At 33.0% G+C, this 16,742-nt stretch overlaps 1 protein-coding gene across 1 annotated transcript in view; it reads right to left on the bottom strand.

Moving 5' to 3' along the window:
* LOC134246031 (uncharacterized) overlaps positions 1 to 16,742 on the bottom strand; it is a 41,256-nt gene that overhangs the window by 23,666 nt on the left and 848 nt on the right. Inside the window, exons 2-18 of the mRNA XM_062728294.1 lie at positions 14,948 to 15,017; positions 14,706 to 14,765; positions 14,133 to 14,176; positions 13,600 to 13,757; positions 12,481 to 12,522; positions 12,076 to 12,295; positions 11,787 to 11,876; positions 11,566 to 11,628; positions 11,342 to 11,461; positions 10,232 to 10,408; positions 9,855 to 9,991; positions 9,555 to 9,675; positions 9,210 to 9,335; positions 7,362 to 8,810; positions 2,605 to 2,628; positions 2,392 to 2,489; positions 1,702 to 1,747 (exon numbers count right to left, since the gene is read on the bottom strand). Coding sequence (XP_062584278.1) covers positions 1,702 to 1,747; positions 2,392 to 2,489; positions 2,605 to 2,628; positions 7,362 to 8,810; positions 9,210 to 9,335; positions 9,555 to 9,675; positions 9,855 to 9,991; positions 10,232 to 10,408; positions 11,342 to 11,461; positions 11,566 to 11,628; positions 11,787 to 11,876; positions 12,076 to 12,295; positions 12,481 to 12,522; positions 13,600 to 13,757; positions 14,133 to 14,176; positions 14,706 to 14,765; positions 14,948 to 14,993 — 3,021 coding nt within the window. The 5' untranslated portion in view covers positions 14,994 to 15,017. The remainder of the gene's footprint in view (positions 1 to 1,701; positions 1,748 to 2,391; positions 2,490 to 2,604; positions 2,629 to 7,361; positions 8,811 to 9,209; positions 9,336 to 9,554; positions 9,676 to 9,854; positions 9,992 to 10,231; positions 10,409 to 11,341; positions 11,462 to 11,565; positions 11,629 to 11,786; positions 11,877 to 12,075; positions 12,296 to 12,480; positions 12,523 to 13,599; positions 13,758 to 14,132; positions 14,177 to 14,705; positions 14,766 to 14,947; positions 15,018 to 16,742) is intronic.

Raw genomic sequence — 16,742 nt, 5'->3', positions numbered from 1 at the left:
TAAAACACCCTACCATATCCCCCTAGAAAAAAAAGATGAATAAAGAGATTCAAAAAGAATATTCTATAAGCATATACCAAATAATACTTATTTTAAACTTGTGGTTATATAACTAAAACACATTTTACATTTAAAATAGTTTTCTACTTCTTTTGAAGCTTTCTGAATTAACCTGCTTGAGAACTCATGGTTTTTGGTTTTATATAAATGAGTGACCTTGAAAAGGATGGAAGGTCATTATTATAAATAGATAAAAGAGGATACTAGTACAATAGTACATCACCATCGAGTGCATCTAGAAAAAGTCAATATGGTCCTCCTATTGTAACTCCTATCTCGGACTAACAGAATTATCTGATTACTTTATTGCATGTCAAGCTGAATTTTAGTAGAAACTGAGCTACATGGACTAACATAAGGAAACGTGTCTGACCATAATATGTTAACTGCAGAGCTGTAGAAATGCTCCGATATCAATATAGGTATGAATTATTCCTTCATGAAATAAAACATAATTTTCTTGCATCAGAAAAGAACTAGCCTTGAAGTTTTTCCTATAGCTCTTCAGGAAATTCTTTTTACCAGATAACAGATATAAATTGGCAAATCTGGAAATTGTTGGTCATGAGTTGGAATCCATAGAACCTTTTTTTTTCAATCAATGGCTTGAAGTTAATTGTTGTTAACAGGTTGAAATTGGAAGTAGAGAAAAATAATTGCCTTAATTAAATTTATCACATTTCTTGACTTCAATCTTTAATCAAATTTCTTTTTTTATCAAAGGACCTATAATCTTGTAGGAAATATCAGCTGGGATTTCACATATCCGGAATCTATCTGATTAAATTCTTTGATTGGCCTTCCGAAGACCACCTCACACTGAAAACACATAAATGAGATGAACAAACCTGATCTAAATTAATCCTAGCAGAAAAATCAATTGAAGAATCAATTAACGAGCTTAATTCCAGAGGATCTTCTGATTGGGAATCTAGAATAGTATTCTATCTAATGTCCATTTTCAATTTACTTTAAATCCTCCATACAATGAAGATTTCTTTCTACATTGTAATTATGCATTGTTTACCTAAATCACTGAAATAATTAATTTGTGAGATAACATAATACCCTATTAATTTCAATGGACACTTGACAATTTCATTACATGAAAATATATTTTTTATTTGGTTAGAGAGCAAGATTTAAAATATCTAAATATTACATAAACCATATATCTACTCAATGACATAGAGAGAATTATAGCCATTCCAGGTCACAGTCCACATCCACACTGAAGCACAATTTTAGAAATTAAAACAATGAACCATTTGGGACAATGGCAACAAATAATCCATACAACTGAAAACAAGTACGTCCTTGACCTATATGGTAAGATCTTGAGTAAGACTTTGAAATGTCAAGGTCAGGTATAAGAAGAGGGTCATTTGTGATCAATATGGTTTACAAAGACCTTATCAGTGACATTAAAATATATGGTTTAAGTCCTGTATACACAGTGAGTACCACTAGTATTATATATAAATCCTTTATCCCATTAATTTGAATACAACATTATTCAGAGTCCCTTTTTAGTACATGTGTACTGTAAATCACATTGAAACGTTTCACCTGGACCTCTGTTAGAATGCTAATGGAGATTTTATTACTGACACAAAATTAAAGGTGTCAACATTTAATTACCTGTCCATATTCCTTTTCTATGATAGATCTCTGTCTGCTAAAATTTCTACAAATAAAAAAAAATATGGTGAAATATTCAGCAAAACCTGTACATTCCTTTCATTACTCAGGTATATTAAATAATGTCACTGACTTGCATGCTATAGTGTAGGATTTATAACAGCTTTTATAATTAACATTTTTTATAAAAAAAATTTTTTTTTGGTGGTGTTGGTTGGATTCACAGAAATTTCTAATGTATGGTTTAATGTTACCAGGTCTTCTTTTATATATATGCAGAACATACGTAGTTAATGTTACGTGTCAAATTGATGATTCAGATTGTACATAAAATTTACACCCTGTTATAAAGCTAAAAGTAAACATAAATATTGCCATATTCAGTTGAGCAATATCCCATTGAGTATTTCGCACCCTAATAAAATTCTAAATTAGGCCTATTATGTTGTGATACCACAAAGGAATTTGTTATCTGTATCTTTTATCATTAACATATTTTTCGATACAGACCAATGCCCTTCTTTTTCAAATGGTGTCAAGATAAAAACAGCTGGGATACACCCCCCATTTTAACAACCTTTGACCTCAAATTCAGATCAATTTCTGAACCGATATAACACGTTTATCTAACAAATAAATAATGTTTAATTCTAATCTGTTGACCCCCCGGTCGTATGAGGCCCTCTGTACCTGATGTCATCCAGTAAATCGCAGTCCTGCTGTACTTTGCTTTGTAGTTTGCTCACCTGCTCCGAGTGGATGTTTTTGAGTGCAGTGGTGTATTTTACCTTGAAAACAAAACAATCGTGTTTTTGACTTCTAAAACCCGATTTCAAATTTTAAAATGAAAAAATCAATTCAAACTATATTGTTAATATAGTAATTAAATAAAAGAAACTGTACCTTTCGGGGCGGTGGTTGCATTTTTGAGGATTAAATCCGTCCGTAAGTTTTAACTGTGTTGTGTGTCAGCCATTCTCTGTTGTCTTCTGAAATTTGGTAAGAGTTGTCTATCTTGTGGAACTTTCGCAAGGTGCGTTCAGTTGCGCAATATTGATTTCATCTCGTGTTCAAAGTATTATATTTTTCTTTTTAATAATGTACACATTACATGAATTTCAAAACAAATTTGTAAACGTTTTAAAATGTCATTACAAACATTTGGGGTATTAAAATATCTAATTCCCAATCTAAAATGTTAATGATTTTTTTAAAAATTAAATGCACATGTATTTAAGATTCATTTTAAATTAAATTATCGGGGATTTTCATCTGGACAAAAGCACGTATTCTTTATATTTCTGTTTCTGAACTGCTACATTTCTCACAAGGAGCAGAACGGACCAGAAGAACTTGACTGGCAAAGATATCCGAAAACTCGACCTTGCAGCATCCCCCCCCCCCCTCCAGACTGGGTTGCAGGGGTGGGGCGGGGGTTAGGACGATGTTTTTGTTTTGTTCTAGGTAGACTTATTAAATTCTGAAATAATTAAGTCACCGGTCAAAAAATGCTTATCAATACTCTACGCACTGTGTACATAAAAGAATAAATTAATATGAGACAATGAGAATAAATTAATTTAAAAGTGGAAGACCTCAAGGACTTGCATAAAAGCCCCTAGAAGAGCTGAGTATTTCAGATACCAAGATCTTGCAAAGAGAAACATGCAGAAATCTCTGGCCAGTTCTAATGAAAGAGATCGATATTTTACTACATTTCTAATCTGACTTTTTCAATTCCGATGACAAGACTAAGTAGACCAGTGCGATAATTGCTTCATTTGTGAACAGATAGGCAAGTGAAAATAATGCAGTATTTTTTTTTTTTAAATTTTTTTTTAGAAAAATTACAAAATTTACTCAACTTTTTTTTTCTGCAAAAACATAAATAACATGATACATGTATCTAATATCTGTTATCTACGTATTTCAGTCTCTGCTTTCAGTAACAAACAAAAAACACACTACCCGGGTAAATAAAAATACCTATACATCAAAAGAGAATTTTTTTTCTTGGAACTCGAATTTTACGTAAAAATTGTCTCGGTCATGTTTCATTCTAATGATAAAAAAAAGAAGTTTGATACGAAATGTATAGAAAGAAATTTTCTAAAGTAAAACAACCCGTAAATGAGGTGTAAGTTGTGTTTATCAAATGATTGATATCAGTTCTGCCTAAGAACAAGTACAAAGATGAACTTGTCGGTTACTGTGAATAAATAACAAAAAAAAACTTGATTTTCTTGGGGCATAAACGTGACAGTGGAACAAGGGAAATAACTCCACTATATATAATTTTTGTAGTGCTCAACTGTATTACTGTACTATAAAGAAGTAACACCTCTAATTCATTATGTATTGTGCATAGTGGAGCGATTCAGACTACAAATTTTCTATTACTTATCCCTTACAACGCGATCCAATTAATTTTCTTAATTCTAAACACTCAATTTTCGAGACAATTTCTCCTACATCAGATGACATGACTCTGAACTGTTTGGTACTGGAACACCGGTGCTGCTTAACCCCCCCCCCTATAAACATAATTATCATGCATCCTGTCACATATGATCCCCTGTTGAAAAAACTAGAAACATGTCCATAGGACATGAATGCCATGCCGAGGGTATATCAGTAAATGCAAAATGAAAATTTGAATTTGTGTATGAAATTCAGAATATCTTGAATAGTGATGCAGTTGAATTGCTTACATCAGTATGTATTAGCATATGAAGTTTAACACTAATTTAAGAAAAGTGAGGTCAAGGTCAAAGGAAAAGTCAAGGTCAAATGTTGATGCAGTTGAATAGCTCTCATCAGTATGTATCAATATAATAATAAAGTTTGATAAAAAATATCTTGAATGGTATCTGTAAAACTGACTAAACACATTTAAGAAAAGTGAAATCAAGGTCAAAGTAAAGGTCAAGGTAAAAAAAATGCTGATGCAGTTGAATAGCTCTCAACAGTATGTATCAGCATATGATGTTTGATAAAAATATCTTGGATGGTTTCTTTAAACCCGAGCTAAACACTCATTTAAGGAAAGTGAGGTCAAGTCAAAGGAAAGGTAAAAAATGTTGATGCAGTTGAATAGCTCTCGTCACTATGTATCAGCACATGAAGTTTGATAACACTATCTTGAATGGTATCTTTAAAACTGAGCTAAACACTCATTTAAAAAAAGTGAGGTCAAGGTCAAAGGAAAGGTCAAGGTAAAAATGTTGATGCAGTTGAATAGCTCTCTTCAGTATGTGTCAACATATGAAGTTTGGTAACACAATCTTGAATGGTATCTTTAAAACTGAGCTAAACACTCATTTAAGAAAAGTGAAGTCAAGGTCAAAGTAAAAAAATATTGATGCAGTTGTATAGCTCTCATCAATTATACCTATCAGCCTATGAAGTTTGGTGAAAATATTTTGGACAGTTTTTTTGAAACTGAGCTAAACGCAAAGTGTAACGGAAGGACAGACATGACAATTGACAAACACTATATGCCCCGGCTATATTCATGGAGGGGCATAATCAGAAGTCTCTGTCAAGACTGAAGCTCTACTGGTTTGTACTTATAGCAAAGGAAGAGAAAAATACTTAAGCAGTTGGGAATTGAAACTTTATAACAGCAATAAATAGAATAATGATCCTTGATTAAGTCTTTTTATGTTCTTAGTGTAGTCTACTTGCATGCCACATTATATTATAATCAGACTAAAACTGTATTTGAGTGGTATTTTGAAAGTATTAAACAAATTTCTATTTTTAGTAACTAAGGCAATGATGTTCATCGAAGTCTAATACACAGAATTGTGTATCTTTAAGTGTAGTCTACTTGTGTGCCAACTTACATTGAAATCAGTCTAAAACTGTAGATGTAGCATTTAAAAAGAATTTCACAGAAATTTCTATTTTTAGTAACCAAGGCAACACTGTTCATCGAAATCAAAAACCAATACACAGAATTGTGTATCTTAGTGAAGTCTACTTGTGTGCCAAGTTATACTGAAATCAGTCCAAAACTGTAGGAGGAGTAGCATTTTGAAAGAATTTCACAGAAATTTCTATTTTTAGTAACCACGACAATACTGTTCATAGAAATCAAAAACCGATAATCAGAATTATGTATCTTAATGTAGTCTTCTTGTGTGCCAAGTTATATTGAAATTAGACCAAAACTGTAGGAGGAGTAGCATTTTGAAAAATTTTTACAGACATCCCTTCTGAAACGGTCCAATTTATTTTCCTGATGTTAAATCTCAATTTCTGAGACAATTTCTGCTACAACAAATTGTTACTGATGTTTCAGTCCAATAACACCCCATCTGAACCGGAACACTGGTGCTGTTTAACACAAAGACACCCCCCCCAAATAAACATCATATAAATATTAATGTCAAATTGGATCCCTGTCCAGAATTAAAAAAATGGTAAAATGAAAATATAAAGTATAAAGCTGCGTCACTTTGCTTTGCTGACTCTTCAGAGAAAGTACTTTTCTGCTCCAAATTTAAAATCTGACTAAAAACTGAAGTTGTGTGTATATGCAAATTATAAGAAACATAATTTATTTGTAGAAGATAAAATGATCAAGCTCAGTCTCTTAGACCATAATTATACTAAGTTGACAATTTTTTTTAAAAGATATAAAGCTATGTTCTATTGTTCCTGCCTCAGAAGAATCTAAACACTCAAGACATAAGCTCACACAGTTGGCACATTTTATTGTTCTCACATTTCCAAGATAAAAATACATAATTTAGTTTATATATAGTATTAAACTGTAAACTTTAAAAACTTTTTTCAGGCACAAAATGTGTTTAATTTACATTAAGATTTCATCACAGATTTTATTGGATAATCTAATCACAGTATGTATTATGTTGAAATTGGCTGTTAAACATTTTTTAATGGGAAAACAGAAAAGGGTCTATAAAGTTTTTTTTAAACAAACTTTGTCATATAAATGTAATTGTGTGTGTAAAAATTTCATTTTTCTCTTATGTCAGCACTGGAACAACATGAATATTTCAAATGACATGAATAGCTGGCTTCTATTACATAAATGAAAACATGAAGGAGTGGCTACAAGGCTGAATTCAAGATCTTGCTGGTCATTATTTTTCTTTATGTGGAATACAGTGTGTTATGTATGTTCAACAGACCAACATACATGTATCTAGCCCAGAAGATTGGCTAATTGCAATGATCTTGAAAACAGCCCTGGTTCGTAATGCAGAAAGGAATCGCTTTTGTAGGAGAAATCCAATGAAATCTTTTGTACAACAGCCATGCAAAACTACAGAATACAGAATTTTTATTTATCTTACGTAAGCACACAATAAAAATTGGTCTTTGTGTAGAGATAAAATTTCATATACTTGTATAAATCCATCCACTAAAAAATTTGGTAAAATATTCTTAAATAGAAATTAACCCCACTTGTAATAGCATCCAACACATAATCTCTTCATCAGCCCACCCCTATCAACATGATTTTATTGCCAAATAAAATTAACACTGAACAGTTTATCAAAGAACAACTTATCAAGATCCCAAAAATTAAAATACACCTAATTTGATATCCCTAACAAAACAATTTAATGACCAGAGTCATCACAACATTTTGACAGTTTATAATGCCCCTTCCACGATTATGATACACCACTGCGTGAACTTGTAAACGAGTCTCTAGAATTCTCGGCAGAGTCCAGGCCTTGACTTCTGGTAATTCGCTTTAGAGTATTATCAGATTCGTAAAGGTTTTCCACATCCACCAGCTCACTGTTTATAGAGGCTGGGGACAGGGACCTAAGCTGTCTAAAACTGCGCACCGAACTCTCCGGTGAATTTTCTCTGCTGCTCTTTCGACCAAAGTCCATGTGAAATACATCAAACACGTTATCGATACGCCTGCGTACACTTCGTGTTTCTCTTGATGGACTGCCAATGAGATTTTTTTCCATCGAATTTGAGATGCCCTCAGAAATGGTTTTTGTCTCTTTGGGAGAGCTTGGTTGAGATCGACAAATGCTATTGCTAGAACCATGTCTCGTTCGAGATGGTGAGATCTCATTGAGAACACGTGAGACAGGAGATTTTGGAGTGGGTGATCTAGTGCTGGGACACTTTGCAATTGGTGATTTAGTACCTAGTCTATTTTTAAACAAGGTGTCCAAAGATGTCTGAACATAGCCACTTGCAATGTTTGCAATTTGTGACCTGCTCCTTTCCAAGCCCCTATGGACTCTGTTTTTTATTTTGTCTGATATAACAAGTTTTGAGCTTCGTAAGTAGGCATTAACCTCCTCTTTCACTTTGTCAGACACCACATTTGACTTTGAACTTGTCACTATATCTGGGACACTCAATTCATCACTGGACTCCATCCTGGTAACTCTGCGTAATTCCCTTTCTGCTTTTGTGAACGACTCCCTTCTTGCCCTTTGCCTGACTTCTACTTGTGGCTTCATTTCCTCCACATATTCCTTCTGCTTTGTTTTCTCTGGTGAGATTCTCTTGTTGTGCTGGTTCACTGCCATTTCCACTTCACACACTGAGCTGCCCGGAGACTTCTGAGAGCGTAAAGACCTCGACTCTCCAGTCAGTCTTGGTTCACTGCACAGAGAATCAACATCAGTCATTTCCGTGTCCCCATCATCCGACATCTCCTTGAATGCTTCGCTCTCTTTCCGACTTCTCCTGCGTAGTGTCTTCTTCTGCCTAATCCGAGACTTTGGAGATTTATCTGGTAACTTGACGTTTGACTTCTTCGATTTACTCTGCTTCTGATCCTGTGGATCTTCCTCTGTTGTTTCAGCAGGCATCAGCAGAAGATCCTCCACTTTAGGTTTCATCTCCTCCTCCTCAATTCCTTCTTCTTCCTCATCCTCAGCAGTTTCAGGAGGAATCCTCACAGTCTCTAAGACCTTAGTATCATAGATACTATCAAAATGGTACATGTCCACGATTTTGTTCACTTCTCTTTGAGCCAAATTAAACTTGGTATTCGTTAACATTTTGTTCATGGCCATGAATACTGCTTCTCTGTCTTTGTAGAATTGTTTCTTCATCTTCTCTCTTTTGCTAACCATGTAACAGAGATTACGTACCTGGAAAATCAAAACAAAGCAAAAAACATTACACTTTAAGACCAAGTTCTAATTTCCTTTTATGCTATTTTCTATCACTTTTTCAAGAAAAACGAAGAGACTCTTGCCATAAAATGGTATATAATTAGTTCAGTATCTCTATAAAAAAAATTTCTTCCTGAAGCACTAAAGTTTGAAAGGACTTATTGTCCAAAATCAATTCAAAACAATTATAACTTTTTATAAACATTAACACAGCATATTTTTATAAAGACTGTAGGTGCATAGCCTGGGTTGACAAGAAGTGCTAAGCATCATCTTATAAATAATATTTCCTGACTTGAGTGGTTTGGATAACACCTAAGGAACACTGTTATGTAGATATACAGAATAAAGTACAGTGTTGTAGAATCAGTTTACCCTCTCTAGATCCTGTCTGAGCTGGACAAACATCTTCATCCTGGCCACCAGAGAATCCTCCTGTTGTTTCTCCAGGAGGTCCTCCTCCTCCTTCTTAGGAGTCAACAGAGGTACGTCAAACTGAGCCTAGACAAAAATAAACAGGAATATTTCTAAAATTTCTATAAAATATACATGTACATGTATTTGACAAATCTAATGCATGTAACTTATGATCCATCTTTGGATTTCTAATCAACAATTGATTTTTAACCATTAATTTTTGTGCTGTAAATTTTACAATGGAAGGATATTCAAAATTGAAATTAATTGTTATCTGTTATTAATGTGTATTTTCAAACTGACCTTTCTCTTGAGCTTCCAATAAACACAAATCATTTCTACAGCACTCTCATCAAGGTTATATTGCTTTGCAATTTCCTCAACATTCACAAAGGTGTAGAAATCTTCATTTAGCTGCTGCATTCTGTAAAACCAATGTAAATAGTCATATGCTATCATTTCAAAGGATTCAAGATACTGAGCTTGAAAAAGACAAAGAACAAGTGGTAAGAACTTCCAAATCATTTTGATATTTTCCTCGTTTTTGAAATATATACTGTACTTGTTTAAGACATCATGATAACTACAGAAAAACATATTTACTTTTCTGCCCTCATTTTGGCTATTTCTTCATCTGACAGCTCCTTTCTGGGGGACCCTCCTATACTCTTCCTTGGAGATTCTGAGTCTGACTCGGAATTCCTTCTCTCTCCCTTCTTGCTATGTCTTGGACAATAGGCCTGTTATAACAGTAATTCATATTTTTTAAATTGGAATATTTTATTTATCTAGAAAGAAATAATGGAAATTAAACCTTTCATGTTTGAATAATTTATTTGAAAATTCTTCCTGGTTATTATTTTGAAGTAAAATTAAAAGAAATAAAGCATATAGATACAAGCATTTATACCTGATTATTTGGATGAAAAAAAAAACAAAACAGAAATACACTACATTCTCTTGAATAAAGCTTAGTATACCTTAAGCTTGACTCCACCATCATCAGCTACTTCATCTGTGAGGATTGTTTTCATCTCCAAGTTGTTCTGGAAGGCACAGCTGACGTGAAACGCTGTCTTACAGGACTTAACTGAGCACTGAATACAGGCCCCACATCTCTCCTTACACAGACAGCAAATCAATGACCACCGACTAGCCTGTAAAGAAAATTCAACTCATAAATTGTATGATATTGTAAGTCATGATAAAAGGCATTATTTTTGTATGTACTTTTTCCCAGGTGACAAAAATTAAACATGTAGTTTTGGCATTTCCAAGAACTGTATTTTCAGATACTGTGTCTTTTTATTTCATAAATAATTTGGTTTTTTAAAATAATATTTGGCAATGAAAATTTTGGCAAAAAATACAATCTTGATAATGTGTAAATTCATTAATGTCAACTCAAAAGCTAAAAGTAGGAATGATGACTTATATCTTTATTATTGCTTAAAATGAAGCTTAAAAATTTGGAAACAATTGATGAGGGAGGTGATTTGTTGTTTTTATTTTATTGATTTAGCAATAAAAAGGGTAATGGACGCCCTTGAAGAGATTACAGGAATCTGAGAACCAAGAAATTAATTTTTTTTGGCCTTAATTGCTAAAATTTTAAAACAAATTTCTCTACACACCCATATAAAAATCTTTTCTTCTGGGATCCACAAAGCACATTGCTGTACAAATGGGCCCACCTCCTTGGATTTACCATTTTTATTTTACATGTACAAAATCTGGTGATAATCATGACAATATTTATAAGGGAAAATACAATTAACTGTTTAAAACTTTTAAGACATTGCCTATCTCCAATTGTCCTGGACACCCTATATCACTTCTGGGATCCACAAAGCACAGTTACATGAGTTGTCCACTCCCCAAAATCAGGAATTCAAAGTTTTGTATATAATAAACTTGGTAATAACTGTAACATTGTTTGAGTTTTATACAAATAAAATTTCCTTCAATGATATTTACATAGGACATCCTTCGATTTTTCTTGAAAACAATCTGAAAAGGTTGCATAGGAATTACCTCTGATACAAAGACAAGTAGAACAATGTGAGTTATACGGTGGGCCTTAAACCTTACCGTGTACTTTTCATGGCACCCCCTGTCTTTGGACACAGAATACAGGTCGGTTTGATGCCCAGGGCACATGTTCTACACAACCAACTTCCTTCAGGAATCTTCTGGATACCATAACAAGCCTGCAAAATGTTTGTTATAATTCAAATATCCAACACATCAAAGCTTCCATATACTGACTGAAATAAGAAATAAGATTTGAGTTGATTCTATTAAGACCTCTCACCTGATGTACACAAATGTCACAGCCATCACAGAAAACCATCTCATTACATTCTTCACTTTCTGGCTGTGTAACAGAGAGAGAGCAAAAATTAGACAATGGTAAAGAAAGGAAAATTCAAATTTAATAATAATGCATGTATCAACATGCACAGAAATATAATGTACTTTCAATCATAACTTTTAATTGTTCCCTTGCTCTGCACACTCAATCTTTATACTTACCGAAGCACACACAGCACAAACAATGTCCTCATCGTACTCAATCCCCAGTCCTTCCTCTGTCTTCATTTTTATCTGCATCACTTCATGGCACTAAATGATAAATTCAAAGAAATTAACAGACGATAAGTTACTTTTCTATATAGTGATGTTCATTGTAACATTTCTATATATTCATTGCAACTTCCATCTTTTCACTAAAAACAAAAAATTAACTACAATTTTACAAGTCTGCTTACAATGAATAATTTAAAACCATTTTGGCACACAATGTACTACTATAGCCCCCTACCTGAGTTTCCAGAGCTTCAATGACTTGTTCCATCACCCATTCATCAATCAATATTTCTGAAGTCTCTTCTCTCACTTCGTTTGCCAGATTTAACCAGCAAACATCTAGATCATCCAAATCATAACGAATCACCTGGTCTGCTAACTGCTGCATGCCCGTCAATTCATGAATTCCTTGCTGGAATGTTTCGTCTTTCATACCATGTAGGTATTTCCTTGGTCTAATTTTTGAGAGAAAAAAGACAAATATCCATCAACAATTCTAAACTGAATAATCTTGTTGTCAATACTTTCAGGAGAGTTCATTTTCATTGTCATAGTTAGCATTTTAGCAGCTAGGTCTACGCCAGAGGACCAGTAAATCACAGATTAATGAAAGTAACAATCACTGTATAAAAATACTTACATTTTAAAATCTCCGCCTGTTTTATCATTGTCTTTCACTTCTCTACAAAAGAAATATCTGTTTACTCATCAACTGTATAAGAAGAAATTTTGGTAAAACTAAATTTTGGTATTTTTATCGACATCGAGACAGATTAAATTGAAAATCGCAAACAATGCATGAGGTTACTGTTATTTTTCTATGCAATACAATTTGCCAAAACTATTTTTTGCAAAAATTAAATCCAATATTTTGGGAAAAATCATCTAATTTGCCTCTCGTAAAATATTCCATTGATGTATGTGAAGAATTCTATCACGATTATTGAAAACATCAAAGGAAACTGCCGGACATTATTCTCCAATAAATCACGAACGTCATCAAAAGATTATCAGATCAAAAACACGTATCAAATCTGAACAATTCAAATGCATGTTTGGCTGTAGAATGAAATACTTGTTTAGACCGCATCGATGTGTCGTCTTTTGCAGTATAAACACTGTAAATTGCATCAAGTTGCTGATGAATGTCGGTTTTTATAGCTATGCGGGGCAATTCCACGGACCTCCCTACACATTAAACGTGATTTTAGCAGTAAAACAGGAATATGATTTTGTTATTGTATATTCATTTTAACTGATAAATACATATTACGAACAAATTTGTAATTTAAAAAGGCTATTTTTAATGTAACGAAAGCTCAAATCGTCTGCATTCTATACACAGGTAAGCAAACAAATTTTACCTCTGGTGTTAAATGAAACAGTGTAATCGAGACATGGTAACCTAATTCGTTTCTCTAAAGAGGAAACGATTATCCGTAGTTTAGCGATTGTAGTTATACATGGTAGAATAGAAATAAAGTCCTTGTTGTCGTGAATGATGCAGAATAACCTCCTCGGTCTCGAAATGTTGTTTGAAATATAAAAGCCTCGGCTAACGCCTCGGCTTTCATCTTTCAAACAACATTTCTCGACCTCGGAGGTTATTCTGCAACATTCACGAAAACGGGACTTTATTTCTTAAACACAAAACCCCATAAAATACATGTATGAGTCATTATTTCCTTAACCAATTTTCTCCATTTGTATTGTAAACAAACTAAAGAATACTTTTGTTTTTCCCCCATTCATGTCTTACTTGATACAGGCCTCCTTTACTCTGTCTTCGTTGACTGGCACCTGGACACCTTTCTCCCAGTCCTGTCTCCACGGGTCAGCAATCAGGAGGTAGTCCTCCACATCTAGTTGTTCTGTGTCAGCCATCTTCATAGCACTAATCAGATCCTTACGGAATAACTGTCAAATATGTTAATATTTCCAAATAAGAATCTGGCTGTGTCATAAATTGGAAAAAATTTCATTTAATATGCATATTATACGATTGTTATTGTTTTTGAAGTCAAAAGATTGAATCAACTACCACAGAAGCACAATATTCACCAAGTCCTAAGACCAAGTGATATTATACTTCAATGATTACTAAAGCATTGCATAAAAATAAGCATTTACAATGCCAAAAAATTATAAAATGTATCAAACATAAAAATATTAATTTACATGTATTAAATAAAGAAATCATTTAATGATGTTAACTTTTTTTTTGGAAAATCATCTGATGTATGAAAACTGTGATATAAAGTTGGTGTTTGGATTAACTAGTAAATTTCTTACCTCAGCTGGCTTGTTGTGGGATGATGCCGGACTTCTTAATCCACCTGAAAAAACATAAAAGATTTTCAATATTGATTATATTTCAGTAGGCCAGCTGCTGTGTTTTTTTTCCCCATATTGGATTGAGACTTTAACCAAAGAGAGACAACCCATCATAGTTATACTGCAATATACCTTCCATTTCCTTCATATAAGCAAGAGATACATGATGCAATACATACTGTTATCTGCATATGCTAGAGTGAAATTAACTTCATGAAATCCATCTTGGTTAGATTGTGCATTTATTAAATTAATTGGGATTGTAAACTGTGTAACAAAAATATTCGTGAGAATTGTGTGTGTGTGTTTTTTAAAAGGATATTTGTTGAATATTTCTTAAACTGCTCTGACAATAAGAAAAAAGCTTCTGACATTTCACACATAAACCTTGGCAATATCTATCACGCCACAGTTTACTTTACAACCTTGTTTTGCAATACAACCGATAAGAAGTCAAAATTGATTTCCCATTTCCAAATTTAGTTTCATTAGAATAATTTAATCCCTTATTTTTCTCTTGGAAATATTTACCTATGTCCATGTCTTCTTCTTCTTGCTCTAGTCTTGGCCTCTTGTTTTTCTTTTCCACTTCTACAAAAAAAGAGACAAAGTGAGAAAACTAAATGTTCATGTCATTCCTCTCCTGGGAAAATAATACTCCAATCCATGATTGTTTTACTTGTCCTATAAACATTTTTCTTTTCTTCAAATAATGTTAACTACCGTGTAAAGCTGTGTATCTTTAGTGTTATAATCTTCCTTGAACTACATACCCTCTCCTTCCTCCCTGCATGGTCTTTTACTCTTGTTCGGTGGCATGATGAACAGACACAAAGCAAAAACCTAAAGGAAAATAAAACAAATCACATAGTATACCAGTGTACGAAACTCGGAAAAAATTCAGGTGGACCATCAGGGCTGACTACTCAAAAAATTTGTCAGCCCTGCTGAAAATTAGCAAGCCCGCATAGTAAAATTCAATATTCGGGTATACGCACACTCAGACTTGTACATTATTTCACATCCACTTGAATTTCATACACAGTATAATTACAAAGATTAAAATTTTATTCATTCAGTCATTGTTTACTTAATTATAAAGTTATAGGAAAAATGAAAATCATTACACTATAATCACTATTAATTGCTAATCTGAAAGACATGTCCTATGTTGTCGGTTTTTTTTTCTTATAATTTTTTTTACATTTGAAATACATTGATAGATAGCATAGATACATGTATGGTCATAATAATATTTAATAATATCAACATTTATACATGTAGGTATATTCACATTTATATTTCATTTGTTTGATTTTAATTGAAAATGAAAAAAAAATACAACTTCTTTAATTTTAGTACTTATTAAGAGCAATTTTTAACACTCATTATAATTAATTTATAATAAGAATTTTAAAAGGCTAGAATATTGTGATATGATTTAATATAACTTAAGTTTTTTTTTTTATTTAATTAAAACAAAAATCAGTTTAAAACAACCATTGAATAAAAGCACAGCACGTTACCCTTTGATGAAAGTTCATATAGTACACTTAGCTTTGTCTTTATAATTATAAACGGCATGATCATTATACAAACATTAATTAATACTAAATTAATTCTTATAAATAAGCACATTGAATGTGTTTGATTTCTATCTGATCCTTTAAGTTAAAAAAAAAATGCACAATATACCAGTGGAAAGTTGAAAATATCGTTTCATGCGTGAAAACAGAGGAAATTCGGGTTAAAAGACGATGGTGGTGTTCTTCATATATTTACAGATTTATTGATCAATAATTGTTTATTTCTTGTTGTCCCAGGGAATAATGCCTTGCATGTACCTTGAAATATTAAGTCTTTACCTTCTTAAAACATTTTCTGCAAAAATGGAAGGGGTGACCGTGTGGTAAAATTAATGCGTCCAAGCGGGCTGATGCAGAGTAAAGTTTATACGTCCGCTCCCGATTTAGTACGTCTCGGGCGTGCGGGCGGACGGGAATTTCGTACACTCAGTATACAAGCCTTATACAAAATAAAACAGTATAGACCATAGCACAAAGTGAAGCTGTTCATAGCAGCCATTTTTACAACCTAAAAAGTTATTGAATTTTTTAACAGAAATTGATTTTGAAATTTCAAATTGATGATAGGAACCTATCATATAATGAATATCAATTGATGACAATTGTTTCATCACTATAAATAGTCTAACTCTATACAGAAAATCTGACTGGTTTTAAACCTGTTTCTGGCCAAGTGTAACCAGAAAGAGATGTACATTGGATATGAACTCTTAGCACTCAAACAACAGAACGCTCAGGCCTAGAAAAAAAATATGTTTGTTTCCGCTTTCCCGACCGACCCTAATTTATAGTGCCGACCCTAAATATATTTTTAATGCTTTTGTCCCATGATGTGCAAGATTTCAACCAGGGAATTATAGCCTCCAACTTTGCAAGCTTTTCAAGACAGAAAGAAGTTTGGGTCACCTTTCTATTATAAGTTAAGTCACAGTAATGCTTGAAAACACCATTTCTTTTGTCATTAATGTTACTTCTATACACG

This window comes from Saccostrea cucullata, unplaced genomic scaffold (assembly GCF_032062105.1).
Source record: "Saccostrea cucullata isolate Sc308-1 unplaced genomic scaffold, CSIRO_AGI_Scuc_v1 ctg342, whole genome shotgun sequence".
Taxonomy (NCBI): domain Eukaryota; kingdom Metazoa; phylum Mollusca; class Bivalvia; order Ostreida; family Ostreidae; genus Saccostrea; species Saccostrea cuccullata.
This window is presented reverse-complemented; position numbering and strand designations above follow the sequence as displayed.